The sequence below is a fragment of the Erinaceus europaeus genome, chromosome 10 (assembly GCF_950295315.1).
Source record: "Erinaceus europaeus chromosome 10, mEriEur2.1, whole genome shotgun sequence".
In the NCBI taxonomy this organism is placed as follows: Eukaryota; Metazoa; Chordata; class Mammalia; order Eulipotyphla; family Erinaceidae; genus Erinaceus; species Erinaceus europaeus.
This window is the reverse complement of record NC_080171.1, coordinates 114,826,361-114,849,603: the sequence shown is the minus strand read 5'-3', so window position 1 is coordinate 114,849,603 and position 23,243 is coordinate 114,826,361. Positions and strand designations below refer to the sequence as shown.

General features: G+C 40.8%; 2 protein-coding genes across 4 annotated transcripts in view; one reads left to right on the top strand and one right to left on the bottom strand.

Moving 5' to 3' along the window:
* Window positions 1-23,243, top strand: part of CENPP (centromere protein P) — a 211,436-nt gene that overhangs the window by 77,968 nt on the left and 110,225 nt on the right. The gene's annotated exons all lie outside the window — the stretch shown is intronic.
* Window positions 82-22,769, bottom strand: ASPN (asporin). Of its 3 annotated transcripts, XM_060200571.1 has the most exons (9): window positions 22,536-22,769; window positions 13,633-13,686; window positions 12,541-12,834; window positions 11,817-11,929; window positions 6,944-7,157; window positions 6,396-6,506; window positions 3,603-3,696; window positions 1,974-2,112; window positions 82-1,238 (listed from the first exon to the last, which is right to left on the bottom strand). In XM_060200571.1, the coding sequence occupies exons 3-9, from the start codon at window positions 12,803-12,805 to the stop codon at window positions 1,041-1,043; spliced, it is 1,134 nt and encodes a 377-aa protein (XP_060056554.1). In that variant the 5' UTR covers window positions 12,806-12,834; window positions 13,633-13,686; window positions 22,536-22,769; the 3' UTR covers window positions 82-1,040. The 3 variants fall into 3 exon arrangements, with proteins under 3 accessions (XP_060056554.1, XP_060056553.1, XP_060056555.1); XM_060200570.1 differs by lacking the exon at window positions 13,633-13,686 and having other exon boundaries at window positions 22,536-22,767; XM_060200572.1 differs by lacking the exons at window positions 13,633-13,686; window positions 22,536-22,769 and adding an exon at window positions 19,626-19,764.

Here is a 23,243-nt window from a genome sequence, read left to right as displayed (position 1 = left end):
TTTCAAACCAGCATTTTAATATACTTTTCTTCTCTAGTTTAACTTACACTGAATCCCAATGACAATGCATAAAGTATTCTTACGTTTGATACAGAGCTTTTAGTTTCTGTATGCTTTACTTAATACCCTGCCCTTTAAATCACAGTGGATCTTTTTCTGAGTTTTCCAGTCTGTGCATATCTTAGGAGACAATTTGGTGTAGAATGGACACTGTCGAGGCTCTTCCAACCAGTCATCCAAAGGAACATCTTGACGTGTTTCCTTAGCATTGAGGCAACAATGTTATATAACCTGACAATCAACATACTCTGAAAAGCTTATCATAACTGTGATAATAAAAATGTGAGTAACATATTTTATATCAACCATCACTACACATTTTGTAGAGGTTTTATGATCAGGTAGTAATAATAGTTAGGAAAGAAAAGCAGATGCGATCGCCTGAGAACCAACTACTCTGTTGAGTTCATAATGAACATTTGCTGAAGCCGCTAGTAGGGATTCGTTTTAGACAGGAAGGCTGTAAGACATGAGAATGTGATTAAAATGTCAAACCATTCTTCAACATGAGAACTATTGCAGTAACCCCCGAGCTATTAGTGAAAGAACAAGAATAGTGCAATGCATTCTTCAGATAAACTCATCAATCTCTGTTTTCCCACAGCAAATGCAAGAGCACAGCTTTATCAGGTCAAGCATTCCATTTACAGTACAGCTCTTTTTAAAATGCACTTGATGACAAACTTAAGTTAAACACTGAATGTCTTAATCTGATTACTGAGAAAGAATATTCAAGCATGAGGTTTATGTAAAATCATTTGTATGCAAAGGGCATTGTAATTAATTAATTAATCCTGGTATGTCAATAGTTTTTGCAAAATTCTTTTGAAATTTTTTGTCACTAAGTCAGTCCATAAATGGACTTGTGTGGAAGTAGATTTTTTTTTCCGTATATGTGTCCTACCACCATTTTGAATAGAGTTCAAGTATTCCAAATGTAACAATTTTTAGTTGAATATTAAATGGATATTACTCATTAATTAATTTCTGAAGTTCCCAAGCTGCACACTCATCCTGCTCAAAACACAGCGAAATGTTGCAGGCTGTACTTCCCAGTACTTCATCGGGTTGTTGAATAAACTGATTGCACTGTATAATGCTTTCTTCATCTTTGGCACCGTTGGGCAGAAGTCATTCACTCCCACTTTGGCAATTGAATTGGAATGAAGGAAAATTATCTGTGGAAGGATAGAAGATGGGTTAAAATACATAATGCACGTAAAAAGAAATCATAAATTTTCTGACAGTATTTGTTCCTGGATTTATCTATATATTAAACACTGACTTGAATGTATTTAACCTAAAGTATATGTACTTATTTTATGCATGTTAACTACTTATTTAATGGCCTAAACTTCCATGTTAAATAGAAAAGTATTCTCTGTGTGAATTGTAGTGTAGGACTCATGACCAGGCTCAGAGTATTTTGTCTGGTCTCCTGTCACTCTCTATATGTGTTCGTGAAAATATCCTTTCTTTGAGAACATCTGCTTATAATGTATCTGTTTGTTGGCTTCTATCTGAAAGACAAACCTTTTAAGAAGGTAAGTTGGAAGGTCGAAGCTTTTGTTTCTTTATCTATCCATCATCTCAAGATCCTGTTTTTTCATCAGTGTAATTTTGCTCCTTGGAAGTCAAGAACATTGCACCTCAGGGCAAACTCAAGGGGGAATGGATGGAGTAAAATAGATTAAAGAAGAAATTCTTCAACTTGAGGTCCATGTAGAAGAGTTGAGGATAGCTTTGTGATTCCTAAAAGGAGTTGTTTATCTGTCATCTGTGTAGAAACCATTCTCCTAATTCTCTCCTGTTGTGCAAACACTCAAGTAACCTAGAAAATCATTGCTACTTGCTTGGTGTTTTATAAAAACAAAGAATACTAATAACTACAAAACACAAGCAGAATGTTTTACCTGGAGGTATTTCAACTCCTGTAATCCTGAAGGGATTTTTTTCAGTTTATTGTTTTCCAAATGTATCTCTCTTACACGTGGTATGTTAGCCAGGCTCCCATTTTCAATGTCTGTGATTCTGTTGTTTCCTAGGCCCAGCCTAAATATGATATAAAACTCAGATACAGTTAGGTGAAAATACTTCCACCAAGTTCGACATACAAATAACTCTTATTTGTCTATATTTTTAGAGAAATATATTCAGCATTTTGTTTTCATAGCCTGTATTACTATGTACAGCCCTCCCTTAAGCTGTGAGGAGGAGGTGGAGGGAAGGAAACCCCATGGTGTGGGGGAATGAGCCTTCCTCACATGCAGAATATGGCCACATTGCCTATCAGGCCCAAATGAGGGGGAGAGAGACAGAGGCGGGTGTGGGAGCATATCAAAGCACCACTCTAGAGTAGGGGAGACAGCATAAGAGTTATGCAGAGACTCTCATGCCTGAGGTCCTAGGTTGAATCCCAGGCACCACCCGCCAGAGCTGAGCAGTGCTCTGGTAACAAACAAAAGTAAAAAAAAAAGCAACACTTCAAGGGGCTTGATGGTGGCGCAACTGGTTGAGCACACGTTACAATGCGCAAGGGCCCAGGTTTGAGTCCTCAGTCCCCACCTGCAGGAGGAAAACTTCACAAGTGGTGAAGCAGAGCTGCAGGTGTCTCTCTGTCTCTCTTCCTCTCTATCCCCCCCACCACTTTCCTCTTGATTTCTGGCTGTCTCTATCCAATAAATAAATAAAGATAATAAGAATTTTAAAAAGCAACACTCCACCATCCTTGAATCCATGGAGTTCGTGGTATCCCACAGAGTGCCAGCCAAACCCAGAGTCCCACACAGTAATGCTCTTGACTTGCTGAGCTGTCTCCCAGCCCCAGAAAATGATTTTTTTCCCTTCATTTTTTGGTTGTTTTGGATAGAGAGGAGAGAGGGAGGGAAAGGGCAGTAACAAGGCTTCTGTCAGTGTGGTGGGGAGCAGATCCGACCTGGGTCTCACGCATGGCAGAGCAGCAGCACATGACAGCAAGGGAGCTGTTTCAGTGACCTTGAAAATGATCTTTCTAACCTGTATGCACTTTGGGGGTATTCGGTTTTGTTCCACTTGGTGTCCTCTCCCTGTCACTTAGCTGGAAGAAGAGCATGGCCTTCTCTTTTTTTTTTTTTCATCCTCTCCAACAGCAGTAGTAATAACCCTGATTAGCTTCCTCCCTGTGAATTCTCTAAGAAACTTCACCAATGCCTTAATCACGTAGACTGCCACTTCTAAATTAAGACTGAAGACTTTGGGAGTCGGGCAGTAGCGCAGCGGGTTAAGCAGACATGGCGCAAAGAGCAAGGACCGGCGTAAGGATCCCGGTTCGAGCCCCCGGCTCCCCACCTGCAGGGGAGTCGCTTCACAGGCGGTGAAGCAGGTCTGCAGGTGTCTGTCTTTCTCTCCCCCTCTCTGTCTTCCCCTCCTCTCTCCATTTCTCTCTGTCCTATCCAACAACCAAGACAACAATAACAACAACTATAATAGCTACAACAAGGGCAACAAAAGGGAATAATAAAGTTTAAAGTTGTTTTTTTTAAAAAAGACTGAAGACTTTTTACCTTTGAAGATCTTTGTATCTTTTAAAATCTTCAAGTTCCACCGTCGAAATTTTGTTATAATCTAAATGGAGCTCCAATAAAGTTGATGGTAGATCTAATGATTAAAAAAAATGTATATATATATATATATATATATATATATATATATATATATATATATATTAGATCAAGTAAAGATTGAAACCCACCCATAGATTAGTTATTTACTTCTAAAATTTCATTTTGTAGATGTGGACATTTTTAAGGACTTGCGGTTTTTTCTTTTTTTTTAAATTTTTTTTTTGCATTATTTTTATTTATTGGATAGAGACAGCCAGAAATTGAGAGGGAAGGAGGTGATAGAGAGGGAGAGAGACAGAGAGACACCTGCAGCACTGCTTCACCACTTGCAAAACTGCGGGTGGGAAATGGGGGCTCGAACATGGGTCCCTGAGTGCTGTAACTGTGGTTTTTTTCAAGCCTTTTTATTATGGAAATATTCAAATGCACATGAAAATCGAAAGGAATACAATGAACCATCATGCCGTTTGCAGGTTTGAACAGTGATCTTCTTTTTTCTTTTTAATATTTTCTTTTTTTAATATTTATTTTTTATTTATCATTGGATAGAGTCAGAGAAATTAAGAAGAAGAGAAGGAGGGATGGAGAGACAGAGAGACACCGGCAGCCCTGCTTCACCACTTGGGAGGCTTTCCCCCTGCAGGTGGGGACCAGGGGATTGAACCCCGGGCCTTATGCACTATAACGTGTGCCTAACCAGGTGTGCCACCACCTGGCCCCATGTTCTCCTTTTTTCTAGTGCTGTTTTTTCCTCCCTCGTTGGTCAGATATTTATGATCTTACTTGTTAGTTTATTTTTTGTCTATCAACTTTTTTTTTCTGGGGTACTTAAAAGCAAATGTCCACATTGTCATTGGGTGTCTCTAGCTCAGAAGATCCCCCTTTTTACAACTGCCATGTCAATTCACATCTGACAAAATTAAAAATTCTTGGCTGTCATCTAATACTCATTTCCTTAATGGTCCCAGATATATTGTTTTGCAGTTGATTTGTTCAAGTCAGCCTCAAAATAAAGACTCCAGAACACAATTATTTCTTTAAGCTCTTACAATTACTTCTTCTATTGCACGTGCCTCCTTTCCCCCATCTCTGTTGATTTTTTTCTTGTATTGATCTGTTGGAGACACTCTACGGAGTAGCCTGAGTGCTTCCACATGGTGTCTTTGATTATGTTGTCCCAGCCCCTATGATCCAGTGATTAGATTTAGAGACCTTAGTAGATTCAGTGGCTCCCCCTTTACCTTCCTATCCCATCATCCTTTCCCTCTTCTCGCTCTCTCTTTCTGTCTGTCTCTCTCTCTGACAGAGACAGAAACTGTGAAGAAAGAGAGAGAATGCTTCACCACTGCTGAAACTTCCCTTCTGCAAATGGGGACCTGGGACTTGAACCTGGGTCCTTGCACTTGTAACATGCACCACCCAGCCCCTTCTCCCCTCTTCTCTTTTGCTCCTCATGTCTTCTGTTTCCATTCCTGGACATTCCTCCTTTCCCTTTCCCTCTTCCTCTCCACTCTCTCCCTCTCCTGCATTACGTCCCCCCACTTCTCCCAGTCTCCGCTGGGGCTTGCCCCCACCTGCTCCCTTAAGTCTATCTTAAGCTTCTATCAGCTTCTAGCACTTGAAAGGAATTTCTGTTTAACAACACAAGTAGCATGTTTGTTACTGTATAAAGATGAATTGGTAAATAAAAATTTTGGGCACAAGGATTGGTGTAAGGATCCCAGTTCGAGCCCCTGGCTCCCCACCTACAGGGGAGTCGCTTCACAGGCGGTGAAGCAGGTCTGCAGGTGTCTGTCTTTCTCTCCCCCTCTCTGTCTTCCCCTCCTCTCTCCATTTCTCTCTGTCCTATCCAACAACAACGACATCAATAACAGCAATAAAACAAGGGAAACGAGAATAAATAAATAAATATTTTAAATTTGTTTTTAAAGTTTGGTTTCTATTTACTGCTTTCTTGAAAGCTTAAATAAAGGGGTTTTTGGTTGTGTAAGTGAATGATCACCGTTTAACAAGTGCAATGTTGTTGAATCTTTTAAAAAAATTTTGCATTTGCTTGTTTGGTTAGTCTTTTGAGTCAGATGTGTTGTAGAAAAGGGTGAATGCTTTGATGTGTGGATCCCAAGTGACTGGACTGCTGATAGGGAAGCACATTATTCACCAGAGTTAATTCTAATCCAAGTAATTGTCAGAGCAGAAAGAGAAGCTACCGGGGGCCGGGATGGGGCACACATAGTATGAAACGCCAGGAACTGGATTCTGTAAGAACTATAAGAAAGCATTACATTTCATCTTACACTGACCAGATATATTGTTAAAAGGAGGTCTAATTTTAGTGTGGTTTTAACAATGTATACAGTCTGCAACATACATAAATGTCCTTTAAAGATGACAATTTTGGGGATTTGGGCGGTAGCGCAGCGGGTTAAGCGCAGGTGGCGCAAAGCGCAAGGACTGCAGTAAGGATGCCGGTTCGAGCCCCTGGCACCCCACCCGCAAGAGAGTCGCTTCACAGGTGGTGAAGCAGGTCTGCAGGTGTCTTATCTTTCTCTTCCCTTCTCTGTCTTCCCCTCCTCTCTCCATTTCTCTCTGTCCTATCCAACAAAGACATCAATAACAACAACAATAATGACAACAATAAAATAACAAGGGCAACAAAAGGGAATAAATAAATAAATAATTTCAAAAATGACTAATTTTAGTGAGTGCTCTGTCTTAAATAAAGTAAACACAAACCTTTAGGGATTGTGGTCAGTTTTGCTTCTGCAATTCTGATATGAAACACTGTCACCCCTTCAAAGGCTCCTGGTTCAATCCCATTGTTATCAAGAGGATTTGCACTCATTTCTGTTGGAAGGAAGTTACATCATTCAGGATACATTAGTCTTTCATAAATGAGGATACAGTACAGATTTGTCTTTGCTTCGAGGTACTTAACAACTTGTTATCCTTCTCCTCCAATCAAGAGCATGATGAAATTTTTAGAAAAAAATTTTTTCCAGTGTAATATTACACTAGAAAAAATTACTAGAAAAGCTACTACACTAGGAAAAAAAAAACCATCACCTGGCCCCTTATCTAATATTTCTTAAAATCTCTTCTCTTTATGAAATGAAGACTTCAACACCTTTATGCTCTCTAGCATACACTCCTCAACTGAACTTTAAGGAAAGATTTAGATCCGTAAATTACCACCTTACGATTCTTAATTGTGATGCATTACATCTCTATATGTGCATATTGTCTATCATTTCAGAATGTCTTCTTCACTTGCAAAAACTTACCTAGAACATGTAATGCATTCATTCCCTTGAATGTGTCCTTCTGTATTTTCTTGACTTTATTATCATGAATTCTGAGTTCAGCTAAGGATTTGGGAAGATTAAGTGGTATTTCACTTAGTTGATTGTGAGACAAGTATAGTCTTCGTAGCTTTTTTGTGGTTATAAAGGCTTTGGGGTGAATCTTTGTTAGCTTGTTGTTGTTCAGAATCAAGGCCTAGACAAAGCATAAAAAGTTACACAGCTGTTGAATGTGTATTTGATTTATTGACATCCTACAGTGATTAGTCACTCATGGAATCAATGCACACTATGTCACCCATGCATTTGAATCACCACATATATAATTCCCTTCCCAGTCTAAGATAAAAGAAATTTTTTACTGCTGAGCGAGGTGTTTAGGTAGTTATGGTGTACCTCTCCTCAGTTACCCTTCATGGAAGCAACCATTGGTATCATCTAATATTTCTTTTTTAAAAAAATCTTGATTTATTTATTATTGGACAGAGTCAGAGAAATCGAGAAGATAGGGAGAGATAGAGAGACACCAGCAGTCCTACTTCACCACTTGTGAAGCTTGCCCCCTGTGGGTGGGGACCAGGGAATTGAACCTACCGCCTGGCCCCTTATCTAATATTTCTTAAATTCTCTTCTGTTTATTAAGTGAAGCTTAATGCACACGTAATATATATATTTTCATGATTTTGTCTGCTTTGAAAACTCTCAATTCTTCTGTGTCAATTATTAGTTACTGTATCCTTCAAGTAGAGAGGTCTGTAGAAATAAACTCCTACATAGTGTGCTTAGCTTTCTGGCACATTTCAAGCACTAGGGAGATAGGAGTGACTCTCAAGGAGTGAAGCGACCCGTCCTCACTTCTGAGGTATCTTACTCAGTACAGCATGGCAGCCACCTCTGAAAGAGACATGACCCCAAGTAGGGAATGTGCAACTCTTCCTTCTCTACCCAAAACCTTCTCGAGGATGCCTAGGTCCATGGAGGACCAGCTACCTTGGTCTGTTGGGATGTGAGAGTCTGAGAAACCCAAGTGGGAAAGCCATGACAGGCAAGAAAGAGAAAGAGAGAGAGAAACGGAAGAAATAATAGCACTGGAACTTCCTCCATTGTGGTAGGAGCCAGACTTGAACCTGGGTCCCATCCATAACAAAGCAGGTTTACTGTCTAAATGAACTTTTTTCATTAGACCTCAGACCTTTTTTCAAAAAGCCTTTTTAGTTAGTGATTTAGTAATGGTTGGCAAGATTATAGGCTAACAGGGATATAGTTCCATTCCATATCACACCCCACCGCACCACACCACTAGAGTTCTGTACTCTGCTGCCTTCCTTAGGAATTCTTATCTGTCAAAACTAATCCATACCATCTATTTCTCTATGGAAGCACATCTAGATTCAGCCTTCCCCCTACAGTGCCAAGAAGCCACCCAGGGTCTCACATGTGCAGGAAACCCTGAACTGCCTCCCCTGCCCAGTTGTTATTCTGTTTTTTGAGAGAAAGAGAATGTAAGGGAGGGAGAGAGAAAGAGAGAGACACTAAAGCAAAGCCTCGCTATGCATGGTACACCCACATAGTGCCAAGGGTGGAACCAAGACCTCAGACGGTGAGACAGGCACTTCACCCACTGAGCCATCTCTGAGGCCTCCAGATTTGTTCCTTTTACGAATTTCATTCCCATCTCATTTTGCAACATTCTTTCTATTGTTTCTAGAATTATTTCATATCCCTTTCTTGTTCTTCAGAAGAAATACAACACTTTAGCGACTAAACTCTTTTTGTTATTATGCTACTTGGTTGACCTTAAGCCCTTTTCTTCTCCCTCTTCTGTTATTCTCCTGTCAGGCTTATCACTGCTGCTAAAATTTTCACCTAAGAAAGGTTAAGTCAAGAAAAATTAAAACTACAGTTTGTTACCACAATGGTAAAATATACTCTTTTATGAATATCTGCTGTTTGTCCTCTCTCTCTGTGCTTCTACTAGAAAATGGAGAATGGAATTATTAAATATAGCAGGGAGCTATTTCTCCCCTTTCCCAGATGTACACATAGGTATGTACACAGTGAAGGAAAGTGAGTCTCCTGCAGTCACCCCACACGTTGGGGTCAGAGCTGGCCCCAACTCGTCTGCCCCGACTCTGTTCTCCCTGTGGCTTCCCTGTCAGGAGTTCCAAATTGAATGAAAGCCTCACTCAGGTCCAACAAGTACACATAGAGCTGGGGTTTTTTTTTGTTTGTTTGTTTTTGTTTTCTTATTCCTTCTCTTGTTAAGACAGGCCATTGTTAGAGCTTCATAAAAGGAAAGGAGTATAATACAGACCAGGGCAAGAGTTTTATAGAATTTTTTTTTGGAGGTTCTCAAATACTGCCTCAGCTCTTGGGTTAGCAGTGTCTCCAGTTAAACTGTACTTTCAGTGTTGGTTTTTACATGGAAACTCCAAAAGTAGCTATTAGAGCCCCAAATTCCTCATTAGCAAACAATGTGGTTATATGTAAGAACAGAAGATGAGAAAAGTATAGCCTTTCAAAGGTAAGACAGCAATTCTTCATAATGGCTGTGGTTGTAACAACAGACTGGAAGTGAGCTAGGAATGTGTGTGTGTGTGTGTGTGTGTGTGTGTGTGTGTGTGTGTGTGTGTGTGTGTGTGGTGATCTCATACCCTCTAGTGCTATGCTGTCCTTTGTGTAAAAGCCACTAAGCCTAAAGGCATGATTTAGAGAATTTATAAGATATTTTAAAAAGATGGCTGCTACATAAGATAATATAATTAGGAACATGTTTGGAAATCTGTATCATGCATGTTTAAATGTGCTTTTAAAAACTGCTGTAGGGATTTGGAGCACAAAGCTGCTCCTACATGAGGCCCTGAGTCTGAGTTCCAGCACCACATGGGACCTGGGACCACCATGGGTGATGGGACAGCACTGTGGTATCTCTTTTTCTTTCACTCCCTCTCCTTTCTCACATACTCTTTCCCTCTCTTCCTCAGGGGAAAAAGTAGAAGGTTGGGTTTTCCATTTTCCAGACACTTCTGTGGTCTCAGAGTAGTGGATTAGATGAGGTGGATCCTTGGTGCATTCCATTGCATTGTTGTTTCAGTATTTAACTGAGATCTCAATTCTAAGATACTGATTCTCCCACCCACTCCTCTACTTAAACATGAAAATTCTGTTACATGTAGAATCTTCCCAAATCCGTGCCTTCAGCCTATCACACTAGAAAGAGAAGGTAGCAGTCAAGTCCCCAGTAACCCCACCTGTTGATAGTATAATAAGAGCGAGCATGGTTCTGCAGGTAGGAGATCTGATCTCCTTCCAAGCACCACCCCCTTGCCAGACAGTGTGGGCATGAGGATTGAGTAAGAGAACCTAAAAATAGCATCCCTCAGGGTGCCTCGAATGTGCCTTGTATGAGTATCCTTGCTCATCCAGCAGACAGGTCGATAGCTCTTTGCATAGTGGGACTCATTTTTTCCTTTCCATGCCTGCTGGGACCTGAGGATATTGGGCAGGTAGGTGTGGCTCCAGATTTCTCAGATATTGTAAAAAAAACTGTCTGTATGCTGACAAGAAGAGACTGATGTGCTATGGTGTCTCTGCCTTTTCCTCTGTTTTCTCTAACCTCCCCAGTGGAGGAGGCTTCAGCATAAAAGGAATTCAGAATACGGCTTGAAAGAGCAGTTCTGATTTACCACCCCAGTTAAATGCCACCTTGGACAATACTGCTTAGCCTTAGCCAAGCCAGAAGACGGGAGGGACCCAAGCCAATACCAAACTAAATTAGAAATCTTACTTGCTAAAGTCTAGAGCCTCAAGATGTAGTTTACAGAAATTAGAATTATTTAAACCATGGAAAACTAAGAGTATGTTAATTAAGATAATAGGGTATTTTGTGGGGGTTATTATTATTATTATTATTTTTGCCTCTAGGGTGCCTGCACTACAAATCCACTGCTCCTGGAGGCTATTTTTTCCCTTTTGTTGCCCTTGTTGTTTATCATTGTTGTTGTTATTGTTGTTGTTGGATAGGACAGAGAGAAATGGAGAGAGGAGGGGAAGACAGGGGGAGAGAAAGACAGACACCTGCAGACCTGCTTCACCGCTTGTGAAGCGACCCCCCTTGCAGGTGGGGAGCGGTGGGGGATGGGGGGGAGCTCAAACCAGGATCCTTACATCCTTGTGCTTTTGTGCCATGTGCGCTTAGCCCTCTGCGCTACCGCCTGGCCCCTCCCCTTTTTTGGGGGAAGGTCTTTAAAGACCAAGCTAAAGGGCCTGGTGGAGGTGCAGCAGGCTAAGCACACAGTACAGAAATGAAGCTGTGCTAGTAATACATTTGTCAGTTGAATGTATTGAATATACTACTTGCTATGAGAGATTTTGGTGTCTTGTGGCAACAGATTTGGGTATAGGCTTTCTCACACTGCATAATGATAAATTCTTATGATCAATCATAGTTGTCTTCATTTTACTGTGGAAACTAAATAGATCATAAATTCACTTCCTTACATTCTGAGCCTGCAGCCTTTCAACTAAAAAACCTGTAACTAGGGAGTCGGGCAGTAGCACAGCGGTGAAGCAGGTCTGCAGGTGTCTATCTTTCTTTCCCCCTCTCTGTCTTCCCTTCCTGTCTCCAATTCTTTAAAAAAAAAGAGCAACTTTGAACTAACAGACTAATTGGTTGAATTGAATTATAATTGAGTTAACCTATAATTTTCCATGAGCTAGGGCAATTTTGAATAGGAAAGATTTTCCCATTTTTCACATAAGGAAAAGTGACATTTGTTTACATACACTTAATAATAATTCTAGCTGTGGTGCTAATTCCACTTAAATGTTTGAAAATGTGAATATGTGTTCTTACATAAAGTGAAGTGAGTCCTTTAAAATCCTTTTCTTTAATCTCCTTAATCTTATTGTTTTGAAGGTCAATCATTCGAGTGTCCATGGGAATGTTGCTGGGGATGGAGGACAAACCTGAGAAATAAACAGACATGTTGTATACATGTTATTTGTTGAATAGGAGATTACTGACACAATAGAAATGTGCATTTGTTAAAAATGTTCAGGGTGGGGTTAGAGAGCATAATGGTTATGCAAAGAGACTCTCATGCTTGAGGCTCCAAAGTCCCGGGTTCAATCCCTCACACCACCATAAGCCAAAGCAGAGCAGTGCTCTGATAAAAAAAAAAAAAAAAAAAAAGTTCATCAATATATAGTAGATTCCCCCCCCCCTGCATAGGGGGGATGCTTTTTGAGTGTTAAAGTAGGTCTGCAGTAGTCTTTCTCTCTCCCTCTCTACCACCACCTCACCTCTCAGTGTCTTTGTGTTTTATCAAATGAAATAGGAATTAAAAAAATAAATAAGGCTGCAAGGAGCAGTGGATTCATAGTATTTGCACGGGGCCCCAGCAGCAATCCTGGTGGTGGTAAAGTGGGAAAAATGTTTGAAAGTCCTTTGGAGTTTGTTAAATTCTTCGAAAGTCTAAATGAAAAATTATTTTGAAATTACAGTGAGTACTTTCTCTATCCTTTTGATTTCATTAAAGGGATACTATTTTTCAAAACCAGTCGACTTCTGTGCTTACCTAGGTCAGAACAGTGTACAACTCTTGAGTAGCACTGACATCCAAATGGACATGTTGGAAACAGGTCGAATGGGAAAAAGGGGTTCACTGGCTCTCTCGTTGGAAAAAGAGAGTTTTCAGAATCAGTGTCATCATCATCACCATCATCATCATCTGCATCTTCCATGTCCTTCAACATCATGTTCTTGAGTGTCATGTACGAAGGACGAAAGGAGGGTTTGGCGGCACACAAAGCCAGGAACAGTAGGAGCACAGATCCCTTCATGCTGTCTTGCGTCCAACACCTGTCTAGGACTAAGGAGACATTTGGAGATTAAATTAGCATCTAGGTCAGCAGAATTCCTGTGTCTATGCATTTCTTAAAGCTAATCAGAGTACAGTAAAGAGACATTCTTATCCACTGCTTAGGTGACATTAAGCTTACAGAAAGTTTTTGAATGGTAATTTAGCAATACATCTTGGAAGCCATAAAAATATCTTTTTAGGGAGTCGGGCGGTGGTGCAGTGGGTTAAGCGCACGTGGCGCAAAGCGCAGGGACCGGCATAAGGATCCCGGTTCGAGCCCCCAGCTTCCCACCTGCAGGGGAGTCGCTTCACGGGCGGTGAAGCAGGTCTGCAAGTGTCTATCTTTCTCTCCCCTCTCTCTCTATCTTCCCCTCCTCTCTCCATTTCTCTCTGTCCTATCCAACAACAAAGCAACGTCAACAATGGCAATAATAATAACCACAACGAGGCTGCAACAACTAGGGCAACAAAAAGGGGGAAAAATGGCCTCCAGGAGCGGTGGATTCATGGTGAGCCCAGCAATAACCCTGGAGGAAAAAATATATATATATCTTTTTACCCTGTCAGTCTGCTTTCTGAAATCTAGTGTCATGAATCTAATAGTCATAAAGATGTTCATCACAGATTAATTTAAATTAGCAGAAAAATAGTTATAGTACTAATTTGTTAAAGAGAAATGATAAAGGCATATTTCTCAAAATACTTGAAATGCATTGGATCCTGCGAAGTGTTTGCAAAGGTATTTTAAAATATGATGTTTCTAAAATGAAAAAGCAAATGTGAAAATTGCACTCACAGTATACTTACAAACAAACAAGAAAGGAAAAAGCACAGGACGAATATACAGGTTTCTCCTGCTACCTATAAGTAAGATGTTTCTATTTAGTATGATTTGGTAGATTATTTTTGGAAGTCTGGGAACACTATGACCACAGGTTCATATGAGAAAATAATTCAGTATTCCTGGGTCCCCGCAAATAACTCACTAAATCATACCAAGTGGAAACATTCTACTTTGGATCTTGGGGAAAATACACATACTTGATGATAACCCCTGGCTTGTAGTACCATGAATAACATGTATTTCATTTTTATTTAATTTTTATATTGAGCAATAAGAACTACTTTTAAAAAAATATTTATTTATTTATTCCCTTTTGTTGCCCGTGTTGTTTTATTGTTGTAGTTATTATTGTTGTTATTGATGTCATCATTGTTTGATAGGACAAAGAGAAATGGAGAGAGGAGGGCAAGACAGAGAGGGGGAGAGAAAGATAGGCACCTGCAGACCTGCTTCACTGCTTATGAAGCGACCCCCCTGCAGGTGGAGAGCCGGGGGCTCGAACCAGGATCACTACACCAGTCCTTGTGCTTTGCCCCACATACGCTTAACCCGCCGTGCTACTGCCCAACTCCCAATAAGAACTACTTTTATATTTAGGAAGCTATTAAATGTTTTAAAAAACAAAAATAGGTTATCGTGCCTGACTTAGTCACAAAGTTCTTTTGTTGCTTGAATGTCTGTGTCACTTTCGGAGTAAAATATTTAATATCCTCTTGGCACAACATCTGGAAGCTTTCTTGAAATGATCACTCTCTCCCAGTTCCCTTGTAAGCTTCATTCTCAGAACTGATCACTTTTTCCACAGTGCCTTTTGGATTTTTTTCTCCTAATCTGCTCCATTGTCTAATACTTAATTCTAACCATCTGATGTCCAGATCTCTTCCTTACTCATCTTTTCAGTGACTTCTAAGTTTTTTTTTTTGAGTGGAGTATGTTTTTAGTTACATATTTTTGGAGTTCTTACAAAAATGTTCACAAGATCCTTCTGTGCATAGATTTGCTGCCAACACATGGCTGATACTTTCACAGGTTTATTTACAAAATATACTTTGTAGCCATTACCTGTGGAGGGCATAGTCTTAGAAATGTTCAAAAATTAAAAGCACTGTGAAATCATCTAAAACAGACTTTCCCCAGTCTTCCCTTTGTCATGGCATGCAGTTTTCTCTATACAGATGCCTCTTGATGAGGACTATGTCCTAGTAGGTCACCCAGATGTTCCTTCACTTGGCCACCCAGCTGTGCAGCTAGTCTGCCCAGAGGCCTGAGTACCAGAGAGAACCAGAGCCCAGAAGACTTCAGAGACAGGCAGAGTTGGGCCAACCTCAACAAGACCTGGCTCCACAAATCCTTCACTCATTCCAGCTGTTTATAATTTCCCAGAACTCAGAAATCAACTATAGCGTCTGTGCAAGTTATCTACTTAGCAGTCAGAGATAAATTGATTCACCTAAATAAAATATTCACGTATACATGCTATGTCTTCAATTACCAGACGATGGTTATTATATATTCTGACTGTTGTCAGATATTAACCAGATAATTAACATTATGTAATTCTTTTTTAACATTACTTAATTCTTAAAAATCTAAATTGCCCACAGGGTAGCTGGATGGGTTGGCTCCATACATAAGTATTCCCTGTAATAACCCACATTGTACTATGCTAAGCAAAAGGGAGGTTACAGGAAGTATAAAGAGAACAAAAAATGGGGTAAGGCAAATAGCATAATGGTTATGCAAGGAGACTCTCATGCCTGAGGCTCCGAAGTCCCAGGTTCAATTCTCGCACCAGCATAAGCCAGAGCTGACTATTGCTCTGGTAAAAGAGAGAGGGCAAAAACTGTTTTTGCCATTACCAGAGCTGCTTCTGGGCTTTACTGCTCCAGGTCTACTTTTTCAGATAGAATGAAAAAGGCAGAAGAGAGAAAGTCACCACACCACTGAAGTGTCTCCTAATGCAGCAGTGGGGTCTGGGCTCAAAGAAGGGTCCTACTCATGCTTAAAAAAGGGGAGGGTGCAGGTGGTGGCACACCTAGTTAAGCGCACACATTACATGCACAAGGACCCGGATTCAAGCCCCTGGTCCCCACCTGCAGGGGGAAAGCTTCATGAGTGGTAAAGTAGGGCTGCAGGTGTCTCTCTGACTCTCTCCCTCTCTATACCCCCCTTCCTCTCAATTTCTCTCTGTATCTATCCAAAAATAAATGAATAAAAAAAATAATAAAATGAAATAAAAAAATCACCCTCCGAATGGGGACACAGAAGTCTTATGGTGGGAAAGCTGTGGAATTATACCCTTGTTATCTTATAATTTTGTAAATCAATATTAAATCACTGGCATATATATATATATATATGTATTTGAAAAGATAGCAAAAAGAATAAAATCACTCTCCTGAGTAAGCTATCTTGCTGGTCCTTCCTTCCTCCCAACTTCTCTCTTTTTCTTTCTTTCTAACTTTTTTTTGACAAGCTAGGACACATTGGCAATTATACACCTCTTGGGCTGCTTTTTTATTCAGATGCACAGAGCAATACAGAGACACACACCAAGAGACAGACCACAACAGCAAACTCCAAGGCCCCTGTGTGCTGGATCTCATGCCTGGACCCCATGTATGACAAGACAGACCTTCTACCAAGTGAACTCTTGCCCTGGGCCCTGGGGATTCACTTTTAGTATCATTTCATCCACTACATTTCTTGACCGTGGGTTTCTTTGTGGAGCCCATCTCCTTAAAACTTGGCTTCCAGCTTGGCCTTGACCTCCAAAATTCTCATTCCTTAGCTAATTCGACTTTTGTTCCTTAGCTGAATCAAAGCGTGTCCCTGGTACCAATTTATTTGGCTATTTTCTTTTCGTTTTTTGTTTGTTTTAATGTTTTTGCCAGAGCACTGCTCTGCTCTAGCTTATGGTGGTGCAGGGGATAGAACCTGGAGCCTCAGGCCATGAGAGTCTCTTTGCATAACCATTATGCTATCTACCCCCACCCTGTTTTGTTGTTTTTTTCCACTGCAGTTCTTCTTCTAGGGCCACAGACTCTCCTAACCTAGTTTGACTTTGACAAGAGAGCTGACACTGTAATTAGACCCATCTCTGGTTTTGTTTGAGTTTGCAGAACTTTTTCAGTGAACATCTGTCAAGTACATGCAGATTCCAGGTACAGGGTCAGGATGCCCAGTCTGTGAGGTGCAGCACCTCTGGGAACTCCTCAGAGCAGTGTATTCTCTAGTCAGTCTCTCTCTCTCTCTCTTTCCCACACTTCCAAATTAAAAATCCAAAGCCACCACTCCAAGTTGCTACTCAGGTAAAGGAACAGGGCTGAGGGACTGTTGTCAAAACTAATACTGGAACATCAAGTGCAGTGATGGAAGCACTAAAAAAAGAAATGCCCAAGTTTGTTAATAAGGCTAAACTACAAATAGTTCCATCTGTGTGTACCATGGCTCTGACAGTTTAAAGGAATATCTAGATGTCTAGTCCTCAGAACTCCAAAAGTGAAATTCTTCACCATAATTCCTGCCACTGCTTGTAACCCTCCTTTTACATCTGAGACCAACAGAAATAGACATCTATAAAAGTACACGTTTTAAAAGTTTGAAGTAGAATACTCAAACCTAATAAGCATGATAGTTGGAGAAATACTTTTTCCTTCTCTAGTGCATATTTTTTAGGTTACTGTGTTGTTTTTGAAAAACATAATGTCTGCCAACAAAGTTTTCTTTTTTGGGCTCTCCAGATACTTCTGACTGTTCTCTTACTCCTGTAGCCTTAGATGGTTGGTACAGTAAAAGTTTCCCTCAATGACCCTGGGTCCATGCTCCCAGAGGGCTAGAGAATGGGAAGGCTATCATGGGAGAGGGTGGGTTATGGGGATTGGGTGGTGGGAATTGTGTGGAGTTGTACCCCTCCTACCTTATGCTTTTGTTCACTAATCCTTTCTTAAATTAAAAATTTAAATTAAAAAAAAAAAAAAGTTTCCTATGTATTGTCCTCCCAAAAGTGTGCCCACTGGGGAAGTTGCTGGATTCCATTATTGCAGTTAATAGTGGCTGTTTGGAGGCCTAGCCCCACTCTCTATGGCTCAAGGATATGAAGATTTTAATTAAAAAAATATATAACTGTTGAGTTTTGGTGAAATTTTGAGCTATAGACCAAATTTAGCTTTGAGAAATATGGGTGTAGGTTCATAGGCTAAACTTAAAAAAATCTATTGGGGCTGGGCAGTGGTGCACCGGATTAACAGTACAAAGCCTTTAAGTACAAGGATCCGGGTTCCAGCCGCCCGCCCCTGCAGGTGGGGAATGCTTCACAAAGGGTCTGCAGGTGTCTTTCTACCTCACTTCTCACCCTCCCTTCTCAATTTTTCTCTGTCCTATCTAATAAAAAAATGGCCACCTAAGAGTTGTGGATTAGTAGTGCTGGCACTGAGCCCCAGCACTAACCTTGGAAAAACAAAGGGGCTGGATGGTAGAGCGGCAGGTTAAGCGCCCATGGCGCGAAGGACAAGTGCAAGGATCCCGGCTCGAGCCCCTGGCTCCCCACCTGCAGGGGGGGTCACTTCACAAGCCATGAAGCAGGGCTGCAGAAGAAGGCTCCATTCTTCTCTCCCTCCTCGCTCGATTTCTCTCTCCTGTGCAGCAACAAGGACAACAAAATGGGAAAAATGGCCTCTAGGAGCCGTGGGTTCCTGGTGCAGGCACCGAGCCCCAGCGATAACCCTGGAGGCAAAAAAAACCCAAAAAAACAAAAACAGAGGGAATCGGGGTGTAACGCAGCGGGTTAAGCGCAGGTGGCACAAAGCGCAAGGGCCGATGTAAAGCTCCCGGTTCGAGCCCCCGGCTCCCCACCTGCAAGAGAGTCGCTTCACAAGCAGTGAAGCAGGTCTGCAGGTGTCTGTCTTTCTCTCCCCGTCTCTGTCTTCCCTTCCTCTCTCCATTTCTTTCTGTTCAGTTGACGACATCAATACTAACAGCAATAATAACTACAACAAAACAAGGGTAACAAAAGGGAATGAATAAATAAATATTAAAAAGCACAGAAACCTATTAGGGTTAGTAAAATAGTTCACTTGAATAGTGTGCTGCTTTGTTATGTACACAACCAAGGTTCAAGCCTGGCCCCACCACTGTGAAGGAAGCTCTGTGCTCACTCTATCTCTGAAAAAAGTCATCTCAGAGGTGAAGCCCTGGTGACAGCAAAAATTAAAAATAAATTAAAATTAAAAGTGTTTAAATACATAATATGTCTGAAATACCAACCTAGGTAAGCCATAGATTTTATGAGTATATATATATAACAAGGTCTCTGTTAGAGATCCAGTGTGGGGACTTAAGAATGTATCTCAGCTGTAGGGGTGTCGCTTCACAGGCGGTGAAGCAGATCTGCAGGTGTCTATCTTTCTCTCCCCCTCTCTGTCTTCCCCTCCTCTCTCCATTTCTCTCTGTCCTATCCAACAATGACGACATGAATAATAACAACAAGAAAACAACAAGGGCAACGAAAGGGAATAAATAAATAAAATAACTATTTTTTAAAAATGCACCTCAGCTTTCTGTGGCCTGGCAGTGTCTGAGAATCTACCTCTGCTCTGCCTACAAACTTCAGACTCCTGCGAGCTCTCTCCTCTGACCCCAGAGAAGCTATGGTGAGGAGCAGAGTGGTCCCTAGTCTGAGAGTGGGGGTCCCTGTGTGAGGAGAGTGCAGAGCTCTGAGGGTTGAAGGCAGGGAGGACAAAGGCTTCCCTAGAAGGCTTCCCCTCCCACAGGACTGCTGACCAGACCACCTGTGGAGTCAGGAGGAGTACCTGCCCTTTCTTCCCTCCCTCTTTCTTAGATTTCTAAGTACACCCAGACCATTCCTGCCTTTAGTGAGAGGAGACTGACCTGTGAGGTTAGGCAGTAACTGTTTCACTCTGGAGCTTTTTGGCCGCTGACTGGTGTGAAGAGTGACCTGTCCTGCTCTATTTGGCCCATCCGTGGTGAGTGAGAGGCAGCCCCTTGGAAGCAGATATCATCTCCTTGAAAAACTGCTGCTAGGTTGTCAGCAAGCTGGATCAGATAGCACATCACCCTGTCTGAAGGCCTCAGTGAGAGGCTACCGGGAACACATCTCTCTGTCGGTCACCCGGGCACCACTGCCATCATCTGTGCTTGACAGAAACCCTCCCTTTCCATCAACACCAACAGTGCCTCCTGGAACATTGATTCTGTCTATGCGCCTTCTGTTATCCATATTAACTCAGTCTGATCTGCTGCATTTTCTCTTGGATACTTGGAGAGAGGAGTCAGCTGAACCTTGATTCCATACAGATTTCACCATTTTTACAGTATTCATCTGACATGATTAAATGGATGTGACTGTAGACCCAAGCCTCACTCTATTCTAGTAGAGCAGGTTTTCACTAGTAGAAAAATGTTGTATGTGTGTGTGTGTGAGGGGGGGTAGAGAGCATAATGGTTATGCAAAGAGACTCTCATGCCTGAGGCTCCAGAGTCCCAGGTTCAATCCTGTACATCACCGTAAGCCAGGGCTGAGCAGTGCTTTAGTAAAGAAAGAAGAAAGAAAAAGAAAATGTTGCAGTGCCCAGGAGGAAATACTCCTGGGTTTCTTCTCTTACTCAGAAAGGATATACTGGGGGGGAACATTGCTCATTGAAAATGATGTGACATTTAGTTGTCTTGTTTTTGAATTGGGACTTTTTTTTAAACATGCCCCACACACTATTAGTTTTGGCAGTATTTAGAGTGTTATTTTTAAAACCTTTAAAAGCATTTTTGTCTTGTTCTCAGGAAGACTTAGTATTTCCCCAGTGTAGACCAGTTCTGCCAGAATTTGCTACTCATGGAAAACTTTGGATTTCAATTTCAAGTTTCTCTTAATCAAATTAATATTTGGAGTATCATGTCAGTGCTACTGCTAGTACTAATAAGTCGTGGCACTGTGGAGCCAGGAGAGGGAGAGAGAGAGGAAGAGAGAGAGAGAGGCAGGCACCTTGGAGACTTTGCTCACAGTCTTCTCTTTACAACAGAAGCAGCAGGACCATCCGCCTCCCTCCCCCTGCACTGCCCACTCACTCTACTGCACAACCTTCTCCACAGAGGTTTCCTCTCACAGTTAACAACCTCTCCTCAGAGATTTAGCCCGGTTCTCAAAACTGGAAATGCAGCTAAGAAACAAACGTCTTTCTGAATTTGTATAAGGTCTTTCTTTCTACTTAAATGTTCAAAGACAGAAAGTGGAAAAAGTTTGTAAGTGAAATGGCATTTCCTCCCAGACTCTATGAAGAAAATAAGTCACTGGGCTTTTAAATCCCATGCTTACAGGTCTACTTGGCGACCTGTCCCTTACTTATCCCTGTTAGTTCACAAGTATCAGCAATAATTTCGGTATATACATGTGCTAGAACATGCTGGCATGCTCCAAGTACCTCACAGAAGGAGCCCAGATGACACTAAGGAGTAATAAGGCACAGCCTTGTAAGTGGCCCAGGAGTGTCAGCACCAGCTATTCATTTGTAAACTTATCTTTGGCTATGGAAACTGTTCCTTTACACTTTTCCCTTTGTCTAGCAACCTAGCTGCTGTCTTCAGAAATTAAAGCTATCTCCTCACTTCAATACTGTCCTTATGGTTTAAGACTCGTGCTTGTAAGGTTAATCTCTTTGGTCTCCCACTTCAGATGCAGTGTCTGAGGATTCTTTTTGAATGCCCTAGGCAGTAACAAAGACTGCACACGCCCTCCTTCCCACCACACGCTCTGTTGCTAAACACCCATGTCAAACTGAAGACATCAACATGTTTTCACACGTGTTTCTTTTTTTTTTTTCCAACATTTTCTTTTCAGAGAGATGGGAATCCCCCCGCCCCGGCGGTTATTTGTGATCATCCTACACTGTGTTAAAACTATTTCTGACTCCTATTCTGACTCCTGGATAAATTAAGAATTAATAGTACTGTGTCTTACTTAGATGACAGGAAGTAGACAGTCAGAAACTTTAATTTTTTAATTTAAGATTTAATAAAGAAATCTCATTTGAAGGGAAACAAAGAACAGCTTTATGTTAAATTCTGACTGAATGTTGGTGAAAAAAAAGTGTTAATCTTTCAGATGAGTAGAGCTAGTTAAAGTATTGTTGGTGAATACTCTTTCTTGGAATTATGTGAATTTCCATCTCCTCCAGTCATTTCCATCTCATTACATAAAACTAAGGAAAAATTTTGTCAAGAAAAGCATAATTATTCAAATGTGTAAGTAGAAACACATTTGAATGACACACACACACTTATAAAACACAGACAGAAATAGTTTCACATTTTAAAAGAAATACCTACTATTTCAGTTAATGTATTTGCAGTATGCTGAAACTTTATTATCAATAACTATTGAAGTTATACTATTTTCCTGAAAGAACATGTTCACAAAATATTTTTAAAATTATATAATTATAAGTTTAAAATTATAAAATCAGTCAACTTAACATTAGTGGTAAAGTATGTCAGGTTTTCCCTTAGTTGTAAAAAGAAAGTCACAGTTACATTGAGAATAATCAAACATGAAAGCTAGAGTAATTTCAGGTTGCTGGGTATTTTAAGTACTGATCTTCAAGAAATTACACAGGAAAATTACAAACCATTTGCATCACTAATATTAAGGTACCCTTAGTATTGACTATAAAACAATAGTACACTGGTACATGGAGGGGGAAGGCATACACATACCTTGTCAGAAAAGAGTAAGTCCTTTTGCAAGTAGGAGTTTACAAAATTACAAACCATTTGCATCACTAATATTAAGGTACCCTTAGTATTGACTATAAAACAATTGTACACTGGTACATGGGGGGGGAAGGCATACACATACCTTGTCAGAAGAGAGTAAGTCCTTTTGCAAGTAGGAGTTTTCACCATCTACAACTTATCTGTAATGACTATGTTCTCAGGTAGTAAGCACAGAAGAAGAAAAATTGATAAGATTTTGGATTTGAAAGCAAACCCTTCCAGCAGAGCCTGGGGTGGCTGCACCCTGGGTGACACAAGCAGCTGCTTCCAGATTAGCCCCTGTTAGTACTGAGGAGCGAGATTAAAACTTGTTACTGCTCATGTGTTTTCCATCACTGTTTGTATCAGAGCCAAGACTTCTAGCTAAACTCTAGACGTCTACTGGAAGATTCTGAAGAAAAAAAGAGAATTTAATAATGCATGGCAACTGGCCGCTCCAAGTACAGCCAAAGTCATTCAAGAAATACCTGACTTGAAAGAGTACATCATAAAATTCTTTAATTAACAAAGGCTTGTTATTTATAAGTTTTAAAAAAATCCCACCCTGTATAGACTAATAACACTTCTGAATCCTCGTGAAGAATATGGATATTACTAAAGATGCACTTGACAAAGTAACTGTGCTTGTGTTTTTTTTTTTTTAAGATTTATTTGTTAATGAGAAAGATAGGAGAAGAGAGAGAAGAACCAGACATCACTCTGGTACGTGTGCTGCCAGGGATTGAACTTAGGACCTCATGCTTGAGAGTCCAGTGCTCAATCCACTGCACCACCTCTTGGGCCACATGCT